Below are 24,608 nucleotides of genomic sequence, written 5' to 3' on the forward strand. Positions count from 1 at the left end.
TATCTTAGTAGCTAATAGATCAAGAATGTTCTTTCCCCTTGTTGGTGAAGTGACTAATTGATGTAGGGAATTTGAGGTGAACGTCAATAAGAGGGACTCGCATAAATCCTTGTCTTTACCTCCATTTATAAAACTGTTCCAATCCCAATCTACTGTGGGAACATTAAAATCGCCACCGATTATTAGTCTATGCTCATTGTTGTGGGATGTAAAGCTTTTTTAAAGGGAGAGATCATGTCAATAAAATTAGATAGATTTAGTTTACAATGGATACGTTTTTATGATGTCATTTTTTGAACGAACGAGAGGGTATCGTATTAACATTGTTCTACCGCGGTAGGTACATACGCGGGTAAAAATCAGTTTCGTCTGTATTAGCCCCGTGCTACACACCCTAGTGGGGTGTGTAGCACGCAAGGTATTAAAATATCAATATATCAAATAAGAAATGTAAATAAAAAAGACCGTCTTTCGAAAAATTAGTCTTTCATCTTTCCCATCTAATGCTTGATGTGTTACTGAAATTTGAAAATAGGTAACCATCAAATGAAATATATTCATCTTTTAAGAATATTTTTGAATCTTTCATAATTGCGGAACATAATAGCGCAACAGAATCAAACGGTGTCTGGAACTGCGAGAGGGAGTCAAATATACCAAATATCAAATTAGAATACATCAGAATTTCCCCATTATATTTCCGATGAACTACTCTAATTCATGGGTATTATTATTTATTATTAGGTAATCTACCGGTTAAGGTAGGTTTTTGGATGGACAAAATTACTAATTCAACAATTTGAAACCCCCAGCAAAACACAACATCCCCCTCTACATTAGGTCCCTTTTCATCCCTGAGTACTTTCTTCCTCCCTTCATCCCGTCCAACATCCCTCTCCTGTTCCTTCCCTTTCTTCGTTCGCCTAACATTCTCCCCTCTATTACCGTCTTCAACATCCCACTGCCGGTGAATACCCCCTTCATCCACTTTTCCTGCCTCCATAGGATTTATCCCAACAAACCCCTCTCTTCGCCCACCATACCAAGTACTTCCTCGTTTGTTTTCTTCTCTGTCCATTTCACCTTCTCCATTCTTCTCCACACCCACATTTCAAAAGCCTCCAATCTACATCTATCCTCCTGCTTCAATGACCACGTTTCCGCGCCGTACATAGCTACGCTCCATATCAAAGTTCTATCAGTCAGCCAAGAGGTTGCAGACATTGTGAAATGAATTGAAAATTCAGTATAATAAAAATGGGATACGAATAAATGCAGATAAAAGAAAGGCACTGCAGTTTTCACAACCTTTGTTTTATTAATATTGATTCTCATCCCATACCTGTCGCACTGAATTTCCAATTCACTCAGCAATGCTTGCAAATCCCTTGGCTGACTGACAAACTAAATCTTGGTCATCAGCAAACCTAACTGATTTTACGAATTACCCGCCCACTTTCATTCCTACCTCCAGTTCTTCCCATGCCTCTTTAATCATTTCCTCTGCATACTGGTTGAACAGCAACGGTGATAATGGGAAACCCTACCTTACGCCTCTTCCTAACACTGCCCATCCGGACTCCCCGTTTCCCACCCGCACCTGAGCAATCCGAGACATTTCATGGGTATGGGTATATTTCACACGAATATTCCGCTAAAATTTAAGCGTTTACTTACATCAGCATTTATAATTTTTACAGGTTTACATTTCTCTTCATGTGTTTCTTTCTACTTTACGATCGAATTTGTCGTCGAACTCATTGTTACGAAGTGCATCAAGTCTTGAGTTTTTGTTCACTTATTGCGTTTTTTCATTGTTTATTCAACAAATAAATGTCACCGAGAACATTATTAATTCTGTAAATGTTCCGTTTATCAAATTATTCCAAACAAAATTTATTTCACGAGTGTGTGCCCGTTGCAATGAAAAATACATGACCCCGCCATTTATTACGTAACTTTTGTTGATGTAGAATTGCAAAATTTTCATGGTATGCTATATTTTTCAAACTAAGTGAATTGGTGGCGTTTGGAGGTGGTCGCTGGTGACGCAATGGAAGTCATGAGACTCCGGGAGGGTCCGTGAAGCACCAGGGCACCGCCCGGGCACGGCCGCGCTCGTTCTACCCTTCCTGTCTGAGGAGGAGGGGGGGGGGGGCGTTTCCATGTGAATCGCCTCTCGAGAAGTTGCCTGGGGAGCGAGTGTGCCACTTGTCCAACAGAGGGAAATAGGTGTACGGTGTGGCGCGACTGGTGTTGGAATCTTCAACTAGGGAGCTATCATCATCTGTTGTCCTTCAAAAATAGCTCCAACTTAACGATTAAGGAGAATGTTTTACTGATGTAGGGTGAAGGAGATGTGAAAATCAGTTGGTAGGGTCCAATGGATGAATTTTTCGAAATAAGTCGCCGATGAAGAAGCGCTATTTTAAGCTGAAGATTGTTGAAGTGATCAATGTGACGCGGTGCCAAGATGGCTGACACTTGTTGGGTGTGCTGTGATGTGCGACTGTGAAATTGGTGCAGCTATGTGTTTTGGTTGTTTATCTAGTTATTGTTGCTGGTGGTTTACATCAATGGTTAATAGTGCTAATAAAAAGTGTGTTTTACTATTGGCAACTAAATCTAGTGCTTTGTTTTAGTTGCAAGTGTAATGTTGTTCCTCGCCATTTTTGCTAGTTACTGAAACATCAGGTGTAATTTTTGAGCGAATTAAAAATGTGCATGTAAATAGATGTTGAGGATTTGACGCTGGAATGGATAACACCACTGGATCGGCTGAAAGGTAAGTTCGGCTATGACTAATGCAGTGTTTCGTCAAGGTCTCGTAAATGCACAAATGCAGTGTAAAACAAGGTGGTGTTCATGTGTTTACTTTCCAGCTGAAAACGGAACACCTGTGGCTTCTTTGTTGTTTTTGGTTTTTGCATGCTCTGAATTGTTCGTCTCATCAATAGTACGATCGAAGTGTTTTGTCGTTCACCCATGATATTATGTAATGTTAACAGGGCAAATTGCTTTTAATTTCTCGAGGGAACAGCATCAATTTTCCTTTGCAACTTGAGCGTAGTAAATTTTGAGTCATTATTTGTCTTTAATGACGAGTTCGCAGTTGTGTATTTCTAAGATGTTAAGGTTATTTGAATTGTCTGCTCGGTGGCAACTGTGATTTTACAGGTTAAAGTAACAAATATCGTTAATGCATAATTAATGTTCAATATTATAACGTCTCATTTTTTTACGGGCCGTCACATTTTATGCAGTATAATCTACCGTGGGATTTTGTTTCCTGCAAAATGAAATATGCGTGCCTATATAGTATGACATTTACCCAAACATTACCATGCAACATTTGAAATGTAATGTTGTTCTTTTGATTTCCTAACGGTATCGCTGTCAATATTAATGAGAGAGAATCCAATGCAGGAGGAGTTAATATTTCTGTGTGCCACTCGGTTAGTGATCTGTTCCCATACAGGAGTAGTTGTCGGGTAACTTTATCCCCGCAACATTTTTTTGTGGAAGCTTTGAAAGAATCGTCTCGTCTCTTGAGGCTTCGGCTTGGATGCTATCACTTCGATCATTCTTTTCGGGAAGTGTGTTTTTCCGAATGCTGGAAATGAAAAATCGTTGAAATACCTCATAACTCGTGTGGCAGCGATAAGTTTTCTGTTGCCTGATAATCGGTTAGCGTTGTGTCATAACAGCTACCTCAAATGGTCGAAGGTTATTTAACGGATTAGTTGCTTTTTCCGATGAATTTTGGTTCGTATTGAATCAATAGGGAAGGCGTTCAGAAACCAAGCGATTTCAAAGTGCATGTTGAGAATCCCCTCCCAAGAAAAAGTGAATCCAGGTCATGCACACGTTTATGCATGTCATTATCGTTTCTAATCTTATTGGAATTATTACTGGTGGTGTGTTCCAAAATGTCTTTTGGCGTTGAAAATGGTGAGCTATAGGAATGTGTTATTATGAGATCCATTATTTGAATATGAATTACTCGGGGAATGCAATTTATGGCAAGTGATCTTGGTTATCATGTCGGATGTCTCTGGAGCAGAGTTCTCACATCGGATGTTCCCCGTTCCCAGGCCCCCCCCACCCTCATTTGGTTTTCTATTCTTTCCGACTGCCGCGGAATGATCGTTTACATGTAGGACCTATAGAACAAGCCATCCTTTTTGTTCATACATTTGCTTTCGTCTCAAAGTGATTTTCAATATCATGTCTTTCCATTTGGATGAGACTGCTTGTGCTAATAATAATAACATTGTAACAGAAGAGGTCGCAGAATCAAATTGACGCGGAAGTTCACTGAGGCCCTCACGCGCCTCCCTCCCACGCCATTCCTTTCCGGGGCTGGCAGTCTTGAAAAGCCAATTTGAGGAAATTTTTGACTTTCCTTCGCGTTAATCCCCTGCTAAATTCCCGGCACTTGCGCGTACTTTCTTCGCCTATTTCACATTAATCGATGCTCAGTGTTTCATTGGTAAATGCTCGTCTTCCACGGCGCCAGAAACTTTCTCTAATAATGCACATTCCTCGTTTGTGATATCATGAGACCGGCATGGAATCCCGTTTCTTTGGCTGTCGTCCACCTGGTTAGGGCAGTTTTTGGACTCCCTGTCTCACTGCCGTGCTCTTTAAGACATAACCAGCATGAATGAGCCCCACAACAGATATCGCAGTAACTCCTTTTTTAGCTCTGCATACTTTCTACCGCCCTCGATTCCTTACAGAATCCCAATTCATTCCTCCTGTTTCCCAAGCATTTAGTCCTTAACTATTGACTATCACCATCTTCAGAGCATCTATCTTCCACTCATCCAATTATTCTCTTGCCTTCTGCCAATGTCTCCCGACGACCGTCTCTTATCCCGTCTCGCCACACCTTCAATTCAATTCTCCGTTTTCCTTTCAGTTCATTTTATAATATCCATTATTCTCAACTCCAGCATATCGGCAACCTCCACTCTACGCTCTTCCTCTTGCCTTAAATACCATATTTACGAGACATTTTAAAATTATGATCCATTTTTAAGTGTTCACTCGTATTCTTTAAAATTTGGCGCAATGTGCCAACCTCTTAACAAACGCTTCTTCCCCTAATGCAATACTTCCTTTAATGCCCATAACACTTTGCCCACCTTCTACTAAAACCTCTAAATATTTAACCAGATCAGTTAACCAGACAAGATAGTAAGAACATACGATTTATTAGGAGAGCACTTGGTAAATGTGATGAAAAGGTCGAAGAGAAATATTATCTTTCGCTTGCTAGGCCTCATTTGGAATATGCTATGCAGCGGAGAGGAGCTAGATTTGTGAATATTGTTATGATAAACTTAATCATGCAAAATATTAGAGCAGCTAGCCTGGGGCTCACTCACGGAGCGAAGGTTAAGTTACCGATTTGAATCACTTGCGTAAATTGGAAGGACGTCTCTTTGGCAGTGATGATGAAAATGTATTATTACCCACATCGCACCACGGTAGGAGAGATCATGTCAATAAGATTAGAGAGATTAAATGCTGAACTGATAGATTTAAGATTTCATTTTTTCCACGAACGATAAGGGATCGGAATAACATTGTCCGACCGCGATAGTATCATATTCCGGTCAAAATTTAGTCTGTCGTGTATTCACCTCCTGCCACACACCCCGGTGGTGGCTTGCAGGGTTTAAAAAAATACTAGATACTAGTCGCCCCCCCTACTTTAATTTTATCCTAGTCTTCCTACGAGTCATCCAGTATGCGAATCTTGGCAAGCCTTGCAACGGTGCAACCATTCCACCCCCCTCCCCCTTGCCTCACTGACCCCTCACCTATGAAATCACTCGAAAGGGGTCCGCTCCCCTCTTCAGTGCGACACGCACTCGCAACGACACAAATCATTCTGCCCTCACGCAAGTATGCCTGTCCCATGCACTCATTTCCCGAAATTTTCGCCCGGAGAGAGTGATCGTGTGTACGCTAGTCGATGTAGCCAATCGTAGAGCACTGTGATGCCAAGCGTTTGAGATGCATTGTAATTAATCCAAGATTGCAAAAGGAGTTCGCTATTTGCGAGGCTGGGGGTTGCGTTGGGAGCGATCTAAATAATTCCGATGCGGTCACTAAGGAGTCACGTGGTGCCTTGGCGGAAGTTCCGTGAATCGTGTTTTTATTCGGCCGAAGCATGAGTCTCACGCATCCCTATCGTGTTTGTTTACCCTCGGCCGGGAGGGAGACCGGCGTGGTAGATCAACCCTTTGCCGGGAATAATTGCGGTTGGAGACGGCGTCAACGGGGATGGAACTTAGGAGGGGAGGAGAGGCCAATCGAGTGTTTGGAATGAGAGCAGGCCCTTTACGGTTGAGATCCACGAATGAGAACGTTGCGAGCGAAGCATGTTATTCAATGCCACATATTTACATTCTGAATTATCTTATCGATAGTATTCGGAATGCATATTAAACAGTATAATTTTGGAATGCAGATTACCCTAGAAATGAGCGGGCATCAATGTGCAATTAGCACTTCCGTCAAATGGCAAATTTGAAAGAATTTTCACCGGCATTCTTTTATTTCCATCTTCAGCGGGGGCCGCAATCCTCCTCTGAAGTCGGTCCATCGGTACCCCAAAACATCCGACCCGCCCCTTTTACACGCACAATCATTTTACTAATGTGTGTTGTTGTATTTTGAGTATATAATAGCCAACTCTCTTAATAATGAAAGAAAATTAGCGAGTGTGAGCTAGCATTAGTACAAGCTCCAAGAAAAGTAACTGGGATTGATTGTTCGCACAGTACTGATGTGAAATTTTCTTGTTGATGAACGAGCCGCTAAATTCACTTCAACGACGGAGTAGTTTTTTTATTTTTTCAAATTTTTCTTAATCATAAAAATTGATGATATCTGCCGTGGAGAGCCTTAAGGCGAAAGGCAAGTTAAAGGTTAATTCGTCCCAAAGGGTCATCTCGTATTTGTTACATATCCAAATAATATACTTACCTGCTTACATACACGTGACTCTCGAAACACGCGCGTGTGTTGACGTCCGCGTCTTTTCGACTTTCGAGGGGATTTTCAGGTTAAACACGCCCAAAGTTTTCACTCCCTCTCCGCTCCCTCCTTCCCAAATTGTCAATTTTAACGGATTGATCGGGCGGGATGTTTAACAAGACGTCTAATATCTACGTAAACCAGGGAATTTTCCATATTTTATAAAAATGTCAATGTATTCTTTCTTCGATTCAGTGAAAGCATTGGATCCTACTGGTTAATTACTTTTAAGGGTCCATAATTTGATTTGGTAATCGTTAGGTCCCTCCTCATTTACTTTCATGATCACAAGTGGCCTTCCTGATGGAACATTTAAAAGTGTCCTTCCAGATTCCATCGGGAAAGAGGCAATCAAAAATCGTTGTAAGTGATTACTTTTGCGCTGTAGGCATTAGCGTTTAAATTATATATGCCCAGAAGTCCCTGCCCTCCGACCGCTGAAACCTTCTTTTACCCAAGGACGTCTTAAAAACCCCTGATCCCGAGTGAAAGCATCGGTTGGATTTCATTAATATTCTACCCGTTATTTTCCTTTCAAATTTCTGTTTGCCGCGCAGATGGGCGTTCCGACATTCACAGATCCAATCCCTTGCACGTGATGGTTTGCGTTTCTGTGTGCTTCCTCGCCCCCGCATTCCCCCCTTTTCCACCCTAAACCCCAATCCCTAATTCAAGATAGGGATAACCTCCGCATTCTCCCCCCCCCCTCGTACATGATACACCCGCCTTCCTGTTATCGATTGAAACCCTTCGGTGTGGGGCTGCAGTGTCTCGGATTGGGCCACCATACTCCTGACTGTGCATTTCAAGTGGCTGCTGATGTTCCGTAATATATTTGACATCCCGGAAGAGGGGAAGATTCGTGTGAATATCCGTCTTAATCCCGACTTTACAGAGAAATAACGTCGGGGGGGGGGGGCGAGTTTTGGCGCTCGTTTCATGGACCGAGTGGGGGACGGAACTAACTTCAACCTGATGTGATTATTTGTGGTGAATGCCTAGCATGGAAAATCGGGAAGAAACCGGACAAGAAAACAAAGCTTCACTTGATTCGTAAAATTTTGAATGGTTTCTTGAATTATTAAAGTCGTCGTACTTCCATCAGTTCTTCCTTTGGTGATGACTCTATCTTCCACCAGACGCACTCAAGTAAACCTTTGATTTCTTTGTACTGTTTGACTTCTACTTCCTTGTACTTATCTATTTTTAACTATGCGGTCCTTTTTTCTTCCATCTCTTAAAACGGCAGAATATTCTCTCAATAACTACGATTTTTTATATCCTGTTTTTATTTATTTATTTAGTCGCAAAACACACACACACACACACATACAATAATGTGCAGCACATTACCAAAGTTTTTACAATTGTTCTTTCCAGACTTGCTTTGCCCAATGAATGGATATCAAAGTAGGAATTGGGTGTCGTAATGACGCGGTCCTCCACCAGAATACTCTCTTGTATCGATGGCAACAAAACAAACAACCCTTAATATTTTTCACGCTTTTTCCTAGCCTGGCAGGCTGTGGCTTCGGCTACTTGAATGGGAACTATCACGTTTTTGACTCAATTTGTTGGAGCCCCGGTCGATTGGGTTGAGAATACAGTGTGGGCATTGACTGAGTCGCTTGTTCCAATGATGCGGATACCATCTATTTTCACCTAGTGACGTAGCACCCTGCACTCTCTTGACCATTAGTCATTTGTATTTCTTAGTACTTTGTCGTAAACGTGGTCGTTGAAGCAAGAGGGTATGCGTAGATTGGAGGCTTTTGAAATGTGGTCGCGGAGGAGGACGGAGAAAGTGAAACGGACAGAAAGGGAAAGGAACGAAGAAGAGCGATGCATAGTGTGAGGGAGGAAAAGGGATTTGTCGGGAGTGTTATACTAAGGAGACGGCATAGATTGACGCAGAGCTTAACTCAGTCCTTCATAACCTCGGTTAGCTTCCGCTGGTTCCACTCGAATTTTATTCTATTGGTGGAATTGGCAGTCTTCCTTCATTGAAAAGTTGTTGAAGACTGTGATAGAGGGGAGATTATTGCTAATAAAGGAAAGGGTAGAAATTGGATAATGGTGTTGGATGGAATGAAGGAAGTATTTAGAGTGGAAGGGAGCCTTGTGGTGTCGTATATCAGTTTGTGCTTACATAAGAGGCATGTAAATTATTCTTTCTACTGTTTTATAGACTGTGTCCAACCAAAACCCACCTTAACCGGTAGAATACTAATAATGATAAGAGTCGATCAACTGTATTGATATGTATCTGCTATATTTTTGTATTGGAGTCATGTGATTAGTTAGCAAGCCGTCATACGCATTCACATTCCACGCAATCACGCCTGAATTAACGGAACATACCTTATCTTATAATTACAGGGGGTAGACTGAGACTGTATTAGAGGGACTGGGAATTACTCATGGGGTGAATGTTAAATCACACATTCAATCGTTTGCACATAAATTGGAAGGACGTCTCTTTAGCAGTGATGTTGTAAATGCATTATTACCCCCTACTACTATATTACCCCCTCGTACTATGGTAGGAGAGATCATGTTAATAGGATTAGAGAGATTAAGTGTAGAACAGATAGATTTAAGATGTTATTTTTTCCACGAACGATAAGGGATCACAATGAGATTGTCCGACCGCGGTAGGATAATTTTCGGGTCAATATTAGTCTGGTGTGTATTCTCCCCCTGCCACACACCCTAGCGGTGGCTTGCATGGTACTTTATTTATTATAAAACATTATTCGCATAAAGCAGTAACCCCAATTTACGGTGAAAAAGTATAACAAACATGAAAGAGGACAAAATACAATAAAAGCATAACAATAAATAACGAGAACCGAACATGGGCAGGGGAAAAATTTAATTTGTTGAAAGGTGGGATTAAGCTTGGGTGGTGAAATTGTTGCATGATAAATAAAAAGGATGGAGAGTGTGAGGGGGAGTGAATTTAGAAGGGAAGAGAGGCGAAATAGTAAAGGTGAGCTCTTGGTGAGAGATATCCCAGGAATAGGCAGAGATGGAGCAGGGATTGGGTGCGGGTGGATTGAGTTGGTATCCTGAAGTTGAAGAGAGAGAGAGAGCAGCTCAGGGTAATCACCTTAATAGAAAATAAAAAATTAAAATTTTGGGTGGATTTTATGTGCGACCCACGTGTTTTGTTGGGTGGGTCAGTGTGCCTCCTAGACCCCTCCCTCCCTCCCCCCGGTCCCCTCTGTTGTTCTCACCCCTGCCTGCTATGGAATTAACAAATGCTGCCGTAATTATGTTTCATTCGCGACTTACGCACAAAATTCAGAACGATTGGAAACCGTCTGTCAGTCAAATATAGTTTTATATATTAATGTTACTATGTAAATTAATATATTGAGCGTATTACGGGGTGCGGCAACATAACTTCCTTTTTTATGCAGCAAAACCCCTCCTAAAAAGGAAGATATGTTGCCGCACCCTGTATAAACCGAATAAGAGGAGAGACTCTTTGATTGTCCTTCACCCAACTTCACGAAAGACGAGATTTTGGGCCTTTGGAATTGTTTGGAATTGATGGTGTCCAACTCCAGGAGACTGTTATTTCTAAGAATAGCATCGAAAATTTGGCCTACAGCTAGGACGTCATTCTATAATGCTCCTGTGTTAAATATTTACATGTTTGCACCGAGCAAGTTTGCATGGCCTGCTCGTTAAGTGTGTGAAAAGCATAGTTTTAGAATCTTTGCCGCTACGCACAGAAATTACCATTAATTCCATTGAGCCTCTCCCTGAGTGTGGCTCCAAACCTTGGTTAGCCTAATTCATATTCTTACCCTTAGCGTGTCATTGCTACACTCTAGATCTCCCTTGTATCTTCATCAGAAGGTATTCAGGAACGACTACGGATTTCATAATTAAATGAACGAAACTCATATCATTGTTAATACGCAAACAGGTGTAGGAATAAGAGTTGTATTTTGATGAATTGTTTTAATTTACATAATTGTTAAAATTGGCTTTCTAATCATTTCGACTGTATTTGGGATGAACCAATTTGGTATTGCCCTTTCTCATATGTTTCCAATGACTTCTATTGTCTCTGTCATCATAGGCTTATGTTTCCTTTGATTATGTGATTTCAAATTTGTAGTACCAACTAGTGACACTGTCCCACAGAATGTTGTTCCATTTTTTAGCACCCTGCGAGCCACCGCTGGGGTGTGTGGCAGGGGGTGAATACACACCAGACTTGATTTTCACTCGAATATTTTTACTCCCACCACGGTGGGACGATGTTATTCTGGTCCCTTCTTGATCTTGGGAAAAATGGCATCTTAAATCTATCTGCTCTGACCTTAATCTCGCAATCAATCCAACTTCGCGGGGATCCTATATAGTTCTTGCAACGTATTCTATATGAGAGGCCTAACCAGCGAAAGATAACATTTCTCTTTGTCCTTCTCATCATGTTGCCGACCCCGGTGGCGGCGGGGTAACGTCCTCGTCTGCCATTCCAAGGGTCGCGGGTTCGATTCCCGCCTAGGTGAGTTTCCCTCCATCTAGGGCTTGGGTGTTTGTAAATGTGACCATTGTTATCATTGTTAATAGTTCGATGTAAAGGCTAAAATGTGCTGTTTTCGGACTTATACTGAATAAATAAATAAAATAAATAAATAAATGTTTATCCGGTAATCTTCTCATGAATCCTAATCTTATGTCAGCTTGGCCACATACTATTCCCCTTATAGTTTCCTTGGTTTGTGTTAGATGCCATTGTTTGCGACTCAAGGATTGTGGGGTCGTGGTGAGGGAGTGAAGGTAAGTTGTTGTTAAAAGAATAATCGCCAAGAAAGCTCAATTTACTTCATATAAGGTATGTTAAAACCGAGTGAAAATATTAATTTCATGAAATTTATGATTAAAAGGGTTATTATTTAATGCAGGTCGGTTTGGATAGAAAACACGTAAGAAAACTTTTTCATTTGCCGCGTTTGTTTCCTACAATCAAGCTTCACTTCTCTACACATAATCGCCATTCCCTTCTTAGCACCTTCCGTTGCAAGTTGCGCCAGCTTCTTTAATCCCTCAGCTCAGAACTTCGCCGCATGGATCAGTTGAAAACTATTCGTCTTCTGACCATTGTCCATCTGACCACAGGTGCAAGAAGAGAGAATGGTCTCTAGGGCCAAGGTCTACTCATCTCCGTCTTTTCAGTAGTGGTCCAATGATGCTCGCTCGCCCAATATTCTTTATTTGCTCTCTGTGTTGGTCGGTAAGCACTTTCGGCACCCTTCCAATCGCACACAATTGGTGATATCACAGTTTTTCCTTAAAAGTCGTGTACGTAAGTAGTGATGCGTCCAACAAGCGAGTACTTGTCCGTTAGGGAGCCGATCGGATGGCGGTTCATGGTCCTATTTTCGTTGAACAACGATTTCATTCTGGGCCTGCCACTCCGCTCTTCGTCACTCACATACTTACAAAGCTATTTTTGAAGTCTCGACACCAGTGCCCAGCCTCTCCTTCACTCATAACTGTAGGCTGTAAACATAATCTAGACACTACTCACGATGAATTTGGGTGAAGCTGGTGATCATTTCGCCCGCAACGCAACTATCGAATCACGGCACGCAACTGTCGGGAGCAACGATTCTCGCGGACATCGTCATCTGTGCATTCACCGACAGGCGGGCGACTGCTGCATCAGAACAGTAATTTCAGTCGCTATGGAAAAAATCAATAGATGGTACTGCATGTGTACAACTTTGTCCTGACCAACCAATATTTAAATAGTAGAGAACGGCTCTTTCTTTTCGAATGTGCCGCGGAAATTACTATGATTAAATCTTGTAAGTGTAGTTTTAAAATAATTAAATTGGGTCCAATTGTGGTTTTTACGTTTCCCCAATAGCGCGGTCGGAGTCAGTTCAGATGTATTCCCTATTCGTTCGTGGAAAAAATTACATCTTAAAGACTATCAGTTCAACAAATAGTCTCTCCAATTTTGTCTACATTATCTCGCCTTTGGTAGTAGGATAGGGGGGTAAAAATGTAATTTCAACATCATCAACATCCTTCCAATTTATGCAAGAGATTAAATGTGTCAGTTAACCTTCGCCCCGTAAGTGATTCTCGACTTATGCCCACGGCTAATACACGCTGCTCACTTTATCATAATAACGTTTTACAAAGCCAGCTCCTCGGCTAGCCCACATGCGATCGAATTCGGCAATGGATCCAACCTCGGGAGGATCCCGTATGCTTGTCTGCATCGCTCTGTTCACGTTTCACCCTGGGGGAGGTCGTGAGTGAGGATTACGCCCGAGTATTTAATCGAGTCTGGCCTTGCTATTTCGGTATTCCTTGTGCTGTGGGCGTTCGGGAGGGAGTTGCTCTTTTTCCTATAAATTCATAAGTACGCACTTCGTTAATTTTACTCCTGATTGCCAAGTGTCGCCCTTGCATTAACGTTCTCTGCTAAAGCTGCTTTATCCTCAGGTTTATGGATATTTATTTCCCCTTAAATAGATCCGATTAGTGGATATGAAGCTACAATACCTATTAACATGGTCCCTCTGTGTGTATCTAAAGTAGCTCGCCTTTGGATAGAATTTCTATGACAGATGGAAAAGTTACCATTGCATTTTTTGCTCCGAGCAATGAAATTTAAGTATTTTTTCAAGAAAATAGAATTCTAAGGAGACATTATTATTGGTATTCTACCGGTTAAGGAAGATTTTGGATGGGCACAGTCTATGCATCGGTGTTAAGATACATTTACTTGCATAACCTAATAATAGAAAAAACTACATTTTTCTTTACAACAAACCCCTCTTCCATTCCGTATGTATACTTCCTTCCTACCCTCATCCCATCCAACATCCATATCCTGCTCCTTCCCTTTACTCGTTTGCCCAACATTCTCCCCTCTATCACAGTCTTCAGCATCCCACTGCCAATTGCCAAAGCGATTGGTAGTCGCAGTCCAGCTAAACACTAATCGGGGCCCAATATCAGATCTCATGGAAATTTTTAAAAAGTGATTTCATCAATCAAAGGGACCATTTCCTAATTTTCACATTGCATATCTTCAGTCCCGAGAAATGATCATCACCGTAACCACACCAACATTCTACTCCATTAATTCCCATTCTACTCTATTAATTCCTAGTATTCCCAGGTAATAACCAGGATTTCCAGACAATTATAAAATTCAGGGCATTTCCAGGAAAGTGGTCATGCTGCATGCAGTAAACACACAGAGAAGAGAGTGTCAATCAAAGGGAGGGGAACCAACCTATTGGTGAAACCCCGCAACTCTGCGACTTCTCCAAGGTTCTTCAAAGGGATTACCGTAACCTCAGAACAAACCATCACAAAATACCAGCGAATACAGTGAAACCATTGACAGGAAACTGTCGAAGCCGGAAAAATTGGAATCAAAATTTATTACAATCCACTCATTCTCATTAAGGACCCTTTGAAAGATAGAATCTTGTCTTTCACGATCGAGAGAACCATTCCGCATGGCATACCTGTAAAGAGCCATTGGATGTGCTGAAAGAAAGATTCAGGCCACAAATCTTGAAATGATCTGAACAGGAAGGCAGTTGTCCAACCATTTTATTTAACACCAACGGCAATCACTAAAAATCTCCCTCCTCTGTTCCTTGGAATATTTTAAGAAGAAAGATTGATATGATTCCAACGCGTAAAACACTTACGTGGAGGTACATCATACTGATTTAGTAGGCGTGAGCCCTTTAAAAATACAGGGAAATACCAGTTTACCAATGAAATTCCTATCCTTTGATTCCGTAAGTAGAGTGTAGAATACGTAAAAAGCAGCAAAAAAATGTTTCCATCAAATTTTCACAGAAAAAAAATTGTAAAATAGAAAAACTTGTATTTCTTTGTAGGAAAACACCAAATAAAAAATCATATTTAACACATTTTACATTCTAAGATATTGTACAAAAAGAGAGAGTAATGAATGATTTGTACATTAAATGTTATACATTCAAAGCTTTTAAACATGAAAATTAAAATTGAATGAAATTGAAACCCTGAATCATTTTGAAACCTATTGGGTTCATAACCGAATCAGGCTTTACATCTAGATCAAAGGCTGAGACTCATCTGTTTAGGATAATAACCGTGGCTTGGAAGCAGCTTGTCTCTCCTCATCAGTTTGCTACAATAACACCACACATTTATGGAGGATGCCTGCCTGATGGATGAGCAAGCTTGATGGCAGAGCAAGAGGGTGTGTGCCAAGGTATAGCCATGCCATATTGAATGCCATGAGCTGGAGGCACGAGGAAGTAGAAGTGGCCACCGTTGCAGTGGAATAAAACGTCGCCGAATCACAAAAAGACTTTTCCTATGAAAACGTACTTCAATTCGAATGATGTGAAATCAAACTGATTTCTGTTACACAAATAAGAAATAGAAAAAATAGAGCAGGGCACAAAAAGAGAGAAAAAATCATAGTAAAGTGAACTTAACTGTGCTGAACATGCTCGCGCATTTGCTTTCTATTTTCACACATTCGTTATTGAATCTTGACGAATCAATACTCTGAGTGTGCTTTCCAGTGCTCAAAAAGGCATCACGTTTCTGTCCAGCTCTTGCCAAAAACAAATTATACCTTGTAGACTTTACTGGCTACTTCAATATCTTTTGTTTCAAACAAATCTTGGCAAACGTGATTCTCATTCTGATCTAGTTGACCACAATTTGATTTATTTTGAGCAACATTCGTGGGATATCCATTGGTTTCTTCGTTTCCGTTCAGGTATCACAACTTGTGCTCTTATATAACCTGGATAAAACTGGTATTAATTTGTTCTGTCTTCCCATGTACATAGGAATGGCGATATCCCATCCATACGCAAGTGAAGTTGGTTATTTGCGCATCTGGCCATATTTAATTCATCCTCGGGCATTTTACTGTATATTTAGCGATTAAGGACATTCACTCCTGTTCGAGTCCTTAACGTATATCCAGCCCTCAGGGAATTTCCAGTTCCAGTGAATGTTGGTGCCATCAATTGTCGGACACTTCCGAGAGATTTTCTCTGGATTTGATTATTGCACTCTCCCCAATCCATGGTTTGGTTTACTTTCGATTGGGAAGCCAATCCGTGCTTCCCAGATAGCCAAGCGCAGACCTCCAGCGCACATGTGTCGCCACCTTCCACCTATCCATCTGTTTGCTACTTCCCATCAACAAATGCATCTTCACTTGTTTTTTGAATACCATAGGGATGGGTTTTTGTGCAAAGAATGCCATAGTCATAGGAACCCCTGTTATTTCTTTTTAACTAATGCTTTACGAAGTCTCATACATAACTTAACAAGACTCCTGAAATGTGGAATTGTCACACAACTCTATGAAATTAATTCCATGAAATGGAGATTACATTCTAAATTCATTTATTAACCCACCAATTCTCGATTGTCAGATTATGAAAATTAATTTTCCTGGGTGAATATATGTGCCTAATTGAAAGCATGCTGAAACAGATATATTTCCGTCTTTGTAGTCAATATGATACCGTCGCTTATTCACTTCATGCATTTGTAAAGAAGGATATGAAAAGGTATGCTTCTATGAATTAACTTTGACACCGCCATGTATCTTGTACACCAAGTTATCTCCAAGTGGCATCAACTCTGCAGGTTTCGCATTTAAATATTCAGGAGAGAAGCCCTTTTAGAATATCATTTAATTCTAGACCCCAACATCCCGCTGATGCAGGTTTCATCCAAGCACCTACCATCCAATACGGGTGACATGCAACCATATAGATCATGCAGCATTCCAATTCCTGCTTTGCACATTCTGTGCCTAACCTTGTCGCCTGCTGCCTTCCGTGCTACGTTCAACTTCAGAGAGGAAATAGATTGGCCGATGCAAAACACGCAGAAGGACTTAGTCCAATCAGTGCTGTTTGTTCCTGTCCCAAAAAGCCAAATCAAGCTGTACCTGAGGATTGTGGAACAGCAACTAAGGGGGCAGCACTTATGATCATCAGAAAGAGGACGGAGAGAGTACATTTGGTTCGGATAGGGGAGTGGCACACGTGATGCCACAGCAGCGATGTGGTCACTAATGGAGAGGATCATGGGATAAAAACATGATGTACCAGATCAATCAGGATCTTGTATTTGTTGGCTTCTTCGAGAAAGCGTTCGTGCGTGCGAATTTGGTAGAATAATGATTGTTACACACAGTAATTATGGACGATAGGAGTACGCTGGAGGGATGGGAAACACATCGGCAGTTTGTCTGCATAAATCATTAAAACGCATTCAAAATGTATTCTGAGCGCAATACTATGTTTGTTAAGTGTGGGTTACACTCCAGATTACCTATATCTTGGCGTATCATTTCGCAATAATCATTTCCAGATGGCTTTTTGATATTCATTGGTCATGCATATGAAGTCATACGCCTAAACTTAGGTACTGCGCAACAAATTATATTACATCACCGTAGTAAACAGAGTGAAGTAATTTCGTCGTGTGGGCATATGAGTGGGTAACAGGGAAAGGAAGTGCTTGCCTCAAGGTTGCGTCACAAATGATTATCGTCATTTTGAATACTATACGAGTATATTTTCAAGCAAAAGGCCTTTAATTTTGACCTATTTCTGTTTTCCTTTGGAACATTATGACTTCTTTATGATGACCATGGCATGTTATCAAGACAAGTTTGATGCTCTCGCCCGTTTCACCATTTCTTCCTCTTTTATTGAGGTAATCCACCGGTTAAGGTCACTGGCTAAGGTAATCTACTCCTGTTCTTTCCTCGCTTGCCTGGCACCCTCCCCTAGCTTTGATAGTGGACCTCTGGTTTGGGCTGGCTGGGACTGGAACCCAGTGGAAGCCATTAATCAGTTGTTGTGCAGTTTCTGTAGCGTTGGGATATTGAGGACTCTTTCGTTGACCTTCTGGCGGCGATCCAATTGTGTAGGAATCCTCTTGGCCCTCTTGCTGTTTACTGCACATCTGAGGCCACCAGGTATATGTGAGGGTCAAGGAGAAATGTTATCTTTCGCTGGTTATGCCTCTTCTTTAGAGTCTGCTCCTCGCAAATTGGACCCTAATGAAGTGGATCTGCAATCAGAATTGGACCGAGAGTAGCGCAGAGGAGATAGATTTGTGAAACGTTGTTATGGTAAACTGAGTAGCATATCCAAAATATTAGAGCTGCTAGGCTGAGAAACACTCAATGGAGCAAAGGTTAAATGACAATGTTGAAGCTCTTGTATAAATTGGAGGGAGGTCTCTTTAGCAGTGACGTTGAAAATGTATTATTACCCCCATCGTACTACGGTAGGAGAGATCATGTCATTATAAAATTAGAGAGATTGAGTGTAGAACAGATATGTGTAAGATTTAATTTTTTCCACGAACGAGAGGGGTTTGGAATAATGCTGTTCGTGCTGGGGGGCATAGTATTTTTGGTCAAAGTTGTCTGTTGTGCCCCCATGACTCCTTGCCCTGGCGGTGCAGGGGTCTCAATATAAACTACACATTTAATGAATTAAATGAAATCCCTATGAACATGCCCTCGCGTTTAAATTTAATCTGTCGCGACACTTTCGTTCAAATAGGTGTGTGTATATGGGGGAGGGGTGTAAGAATTCTTAGTAGTAGACTTCGGCCTGGCACTACAAAGAAAGCAAGATGAAGATGTAAAAGAGAGTAGGCAATGAGAGGGGTGGTTGTGTCGAGTGGTCGGTGAGCGCGGGGAGGGGGAGGCGCGCAGCCCGGATACTGGAACGATGCCCAATCCCCTCGCAATAATACCGAGTGTTCATTACAATCCCCCGACTGGATTTCATTCACTTCCGAGCGCGGTGAAGGGTCGAGAAGGATGCCTTACACGATGACAGAGGGGATAGCGGAGCTGGAAAGTGGTTATTCGCTATCGGCAATACCTACACTTGACCAGCTGACACCTTACTCGCGCTTTATTCCGTTGGTAGGCGAAGGAAGAGAGATGGTGATGAGGTGGGGGACTACGGTTTAGGCACGAGGAATGACCGCGGGGAGAAAGCAGTTGACTTCTGGTAGAGACAGGGGTTAGTCGTCACCAACTTGGTTTAGACGTGGCAAAAGACGAAAAATGGAAAATATAGGTGACTCAGAAAGGTAAAGGCGATCAGTTGGATTATATTATGGTTATGCTCAGATATATGAACAGTGGTCAATTCGCGCAGCTTCTCGAGAGCGGATGTGGAATCTGATCACAATTTAGTTGTTATGAAGCGTAGCATCCAATTCAAAAGGATAGAGCAGGGGCGGCGGGTCAGGAAATGGAATATTGGATTGGCATTAACTGGATTGCCTAGGAAGTTGTATGAGCAGGCTGAAGCTAAAATCGTGAATGAGGGAAAAGAGCGAAGTAATATCGAGGAAAAATGGAAATATGTCAAGAGAGGGATATCGTAAGCCGCAAAAGAAACTATAGGAACCGGCAATGGGAAAAGGACAAGGGAAACATGGATCGCGGATGAGATGATTGCAATGATGGAATGGAAGAATGTAAACACAGAGTTAGGCAAAATGAAGTACAAAGAGTTAAGCAATGGATTGAGACGGGCAACAAATAAAGCAAAAGAAGCGCGACCCAGCAAACTTAGACGGAACGAAATATGACGTAGAGGAAGATAGCTTAGGTCCAGGCATACTCGACGATGAGATAGAAAGGGTTTACTTTTACTCCCCTGCTTACTTAACGCTGTAGCACCTTTCCGTTCCTTATCATCACCCTTGCAGTCTGAGAAATGTACAGGTTGCAAATAAATCTCTTATACTTCCAATCTACTCTTGTGAAATAATGACTGACTTTCGGGAGGAAGCAATGTATGTAGTCCTGCGGGAAACAGGTCGTGGTCCTAAGGAACGCTCGGTTGATACGCCAAAACAGGCGAGGAAATGCATTGAAAATGCTGGGGATTCAGAAATATAGTACAGGGTGCGGTTTTTAAGTCCGGACAAATTTCAATTAGGATTGCCCGCCATGTCGTAGTTCCACTGTAGGCCGCGATTGGCGATCTTTAAAGCTATAGGCATCTAGTAAACAGTCTTATCCTCAAAATGGCCGAGATGTTACGTTCAAGTGCGGAGTGCAATCAAAGAGCCGCTATTATCTAAAGTGTTCACGCTGGGCGTCATATTTCGCAGTAGTTCGATTCTTCTGGTACCCCAGATCAACTGTTTACGATATTTCAGCTAAGTGTAACCCTTCGCAGAAGTCAGGGAAAGGTTTCGCTAACCCGGCGAGGAAACCCCTTTCTTGTCCGGAATTTGAAAGTGTAACGACATATCCAAGACGTGAAAGCGCCGATGGGGTTGAAGTGGCGCTGTCGATCTGCAGCCTTGTCCCGAGGACCTCTCGCTTGGAGCCGAGTGGAAAGCATCAATCTGAGGTTGCGTCATACTTGCAGGGATATCCGTCGTAGACCCTCAGGCGGAGATCCAATCGTTTAGGTACTTCTGGTATTCACTACATGTCTGAGGCCGCCAGGAGTATCGCGGGTAGGATATTCGAGCACTACAGGGCTTTTCTTTAGGTTGAAGAGTAGGTCAAATAGTGCCCCTCTAAAGTCAACCAGCATGGAACTCCTGACCCGGTGGAAGACTCGAGAAAACTTCATTGAGTTAGTACGCCCGGAAAGCACCAGGTCATACTACAAGGGATTCAAAATTAATGAGAAAGCGATCCTCGTTAAAAATCCAATCAACCGTGTAATGTCTAGGAAACCATACTCGGTAGCTTAAGTGGCTAAAGCACTCGACCGGATATTGAGGGATCTGGGTTCGAATCCCAGTCAAGGCGAATGATTTTTACACTCTGAAACTGTTGCATTGAAATGCACATTAGCGGATGACTCCGTTAAAAGTTACTGTTGCGGCATCTCCCGCAGTTTCTTTGAAATATGGTAATCATTAAAACACTGAGGTTACGTGGTATCACTTCCTAGGGATTACGCGGTCAGCAGTCAACAAGTTCATTCCCAGTAAATTTATAAGGTACAGCACGGAATCTAGAAGGTACAACGCGGATGTTAGAAAGGCATTGCGATGTCGAAGCAATGCCACGCCTAGATAAAAAATATTAGGGATTATATCTTTAGCGACAAAATGAATGAGATCACTCATGATTGCAAGGTATGTAGGGCGAATGCCAAGAAAGAATTTCCGGAAGCGTTAGCGAATTCAAAAGGAAAATATTAGCGGAAAATTTGAAAGGAAATATAAATGCATTTTGGTCGTGCGTCAGAGAAGTTCAGGGAAATAAGTCAACGATTAATTTACTGAAAAATGATGAAGGCGAAAGTGTAACCAGCAATTGGAAAAGGTTGACTTATCAAATTCTTTCTTTCAAAAAGTCTTCACTACTAACTCTCAGAATATCCACGATTTTTTTAGGTTACAATTTTCTTAGAGGCAGAACTCAAAAAGTGAAATTAGGGGATACATTTTCTAATGAGGCGAGCGTTTTAGCAGGAGTTCCACAAGGCAGAGTCGTAGGGTCATTACTCTTCCTAATTTACGTAAACGATCTACCAAACAATTTACATTCCCAAATAAGACTCTCTGCTGATGACTGCATTACATACAGACGGGTAGAGCATGTAAATGACCGCGTAATACTACAAAATGACATCGATCGCCTTGGTGACTGGGTTACAAATAATAATATGGGCATTAATATAAGTAAAAGTAAGCATATACATTTTTCAAATACAAAGAATGCAGGAAAGGAAATTTACACCCTCTTTGGAGAAAGAATCCCATGTAGCAGTCATTGCAAATATGTAGGCATTTACTTAAGTAGGGATCTTGGGTGGGGAGTCCAAGTAGATAATTTGACACGGAAGGCATTTAAAGTATTGCATTGGGTGATGAGAAATTTAAAAGGAAGTAGCGTAGCCACAAAAGAAAAAGCATATAAGGCACTGGTTATCCCTATCCTAGAATACACCTCCATAGTATGGGATCCATATGAGGTGGGACAATTTTAAATAGTGAAATTTTGCATAGTTTGTTTCCTTTCCATGAGGTGGGACTTATTAAAAAGATAGAAAAAGTTCAAAGAAAGGCAGCAAGATATGTACTCGGAAGGTACAAAGGAACAGATAGTGTCACAGAAATGTTAGATATACTGAAATGGGCGAGTTTGAAAAATAGAAGAAAAAGGAGTAGGTTTGGTGCGATGTATAGAATTGTTGAAAAGGGCAAAGCGTGGGAAGATTTATGGAAAGGGATAGAAAAGCCTAACTTTAAGGGAGAAAAGGACCATAGTTTCAAAATAAAAATAAGGAGGCAAAAAACAATTAAGAGGAAATACTCTTTTTTAAATAGAACTATTATTGATTGGAACCAGCTGCCTGGAGGTTTGTTTGAGCCCTTTCCATCCAATTTTAGGAGTTTTAATTATAAATGTAAAGCAGCCACTGGGTAATAAACTTCATTGTAGTTATTAACATATTGTTTGTATGTGATGTGGACGGCATTTTGTATGTGATGTGGAAGTTTGTTTGCATGTGATATGGAAGTGTCATGTCATTGTGTGTAAAAATATTTTGTCTCTTATCTGTTTTTATAGCGCGTGTATGTATGTAATTTTCGTTGTAAGAGTTATCTTTGATCAAACGTGACCGTTTCCACCAGGAAAATCGCCTAATTGCAACGTAATTCTAAAATAAAAATAAAGTGCGTAGTCATAAATTTTTGGAGAAAGAGCAATTTCCTCCCGAACGCTTGCTGCACTGGGAACGCCAAATAGAAGAGTGCTGGGTAAATGTGATGGAAAAGTCGAAAAGAAATGTTATCTTTCGCTGGTTATGCCTCTTCTTTAGAGTCTGCTCCTCGCAAATTGGACCCTAATGAAGTGGATCTGCAATCAGAATTGGACCGAGAGTAGCGCAGAGGAGATAGATTTGTGAAACGTTGTTATGATAAACTGAGTAGCGAACGTATCTAGTTAAGTAGAGGAGCTGGGCTGGGGATCACACCATTGCTTAACTTATATCGGAAGTCTCCTCCGCCATAATCTCACGAACTCCTTGCAAAACAAAAGAGCCAGCGAGGACGGATACAACCGAATTAGTTAGAATAGGAACATGGTATGTTAGGATGACGTTAAGGGAAGGTTAATGAGGAAATGGGGATGAGGTTAAGAAAGAAAGATATTTTAGGGTTGTGTCAGGTGAGATGGAAGAGAGCCTGCGAGGGGTGGCAATGATATTGTATAAATAGTTAGAGAGATGTGCAGTAAACATAGAGCAAGCAACGGATGTAATATTACCAGTAAAATTTAAAGCTCAACCAATGGACTCATTCATTCTTTATTCTACACGCCACCTAGGAAGGAAAGGGGAATGAAGTGGATGGAATATTTGCAATCGGAAAAACTAAGGAAAGTGCCTAGAAGAAAACATTTTTAGTGATTGGGGATCGGAATCAGAGCTAGGTAAGAGAAAAGAGTGAAGCATGGTACGACGGTTTATGAGTATTGGAATAATGAGTGGCATTGGGTGGGAACAGTACTTGTATATGTAAAAGAAAGGAGTAGCAGCGGGCTGTGGAAGAATAATCCCTGTGAACAGGGTCCTGGGTACTATAGACTGAAAATGGAAACATGTCAAAAGCTGCAGACGTATAAATGAGAACAATTAATATGAATACAACAGAGTTCATTAGGATGATAAACAAGAAGAATAAATAATGGAAGAATGTAGACATAGAGTTAGGAAGAACCAAGCAATTCGAGTCAAATAATAAAATGAAGCTGGAATGTATGAGGGCGAAAGAAGCATTGTGGGAAGCGTAGTGTGTCGGTGAGAATAGTTAACAAAAGAAAGTGACAACATGGAAGGACGCTGGGCAGGGAGGTGCATGCACCGCCAGGAAGTAAGAAAGGAAAACCAGTACAAAACAACAATCAAATATATTTCAGTGAAATTATCAATTAACCCAGGAAAGATGCGAGGGAGATGTGGAGGAAATTAGAAGAACTGTGAATTAAAGACATTTGGACAGCAAGCTTGAACAAAGAAAGAGAAGAGGACGTGGATGATGTAAGCTTAGGTCCGGGAATGGGTTGGTGATGAGTTAGAAAAGGCATTTAAGGAATTAATATCCAAATCAGGCGATGTGAACAGTCCCTTTAACTAATTTGGTATTAGGTAACTGTGTAAAAAGAGTTGTAATTGACTAATCTCTGGTAAAAAGTGTGATCGAAAAAAAAGACAGGACTGATTTTATAACTTGTTTCTTTCGACGGATACAGCTTAATCGAACTTGTCGCTCTCAAAGGACATGCCTTGGCTGACGGCACACCTTTGCCAACGTCTCTTCCAGCTCTCTGAACCGTCTGGTAAGCCGCCTTAGGGATCCTCTTCGGGTCCGCCTTGCAATTAGTTTTAATAATGCCCGCAATAGAGTCGAATCGGCGCCCTTTCAAGGTTGATTTTAACTTTGGAAACATGAAAAAGTCTGATGGAGCCACGTCTGGAGAGTAGGTTGAATCACGAAAGTTCTGGTTG

At 41.4% G+C, this 24,608-nt stretch overlaps 1 protein-coding gene across 5 annotated transcripts in view; it reads left to right on the forward strand.

Annotated features, from left to right (window-relative positions):
• The first annotated feature begins 2,308 nt into the window (after positions 1-2,308).
• RhoGEF2 (Rho guanine nucleotide exchange factor 2) overlaps positions 2,309-24,608 on the forward strand; it is a 394,018-nt gene continuing 371,718 nt past the window's right edge. For all 5 annotated transcript variants that reach the window (XR_011702249.1, XM_071593430.1, XM_071593432.1 and 2 more), the window contains exon 1: positions 2,309-2,785. Coding sequence is in view for 4 of the 5 variants with exons in the window: in XM_071593430.1 (XP_071449531.1) it covers positions 2,757-2,785 (29 nt within the window). In the remaining variant the exon portion in view is untranslated. The remainder of the gene's footprint in view (positions 2,786-24,608) is intronic.

The sequence above is a fragment of the Hetaerina americana genome, unplaced genomic scaffold (genome assembly GCF_022747635.1).
Source record: "Hetaerina americana unplaced genomic scaffold, ioHetAmer1.1.p SCAF_6, whole genome shotgun sequence".
Taxonomy (NCBI): domain Eukaryota; kingdom Metazoa; phylum Arthropoda; class Insecta; order Odonata; family Calopterygidae; genus Hetaerina; species Hetaerina americana.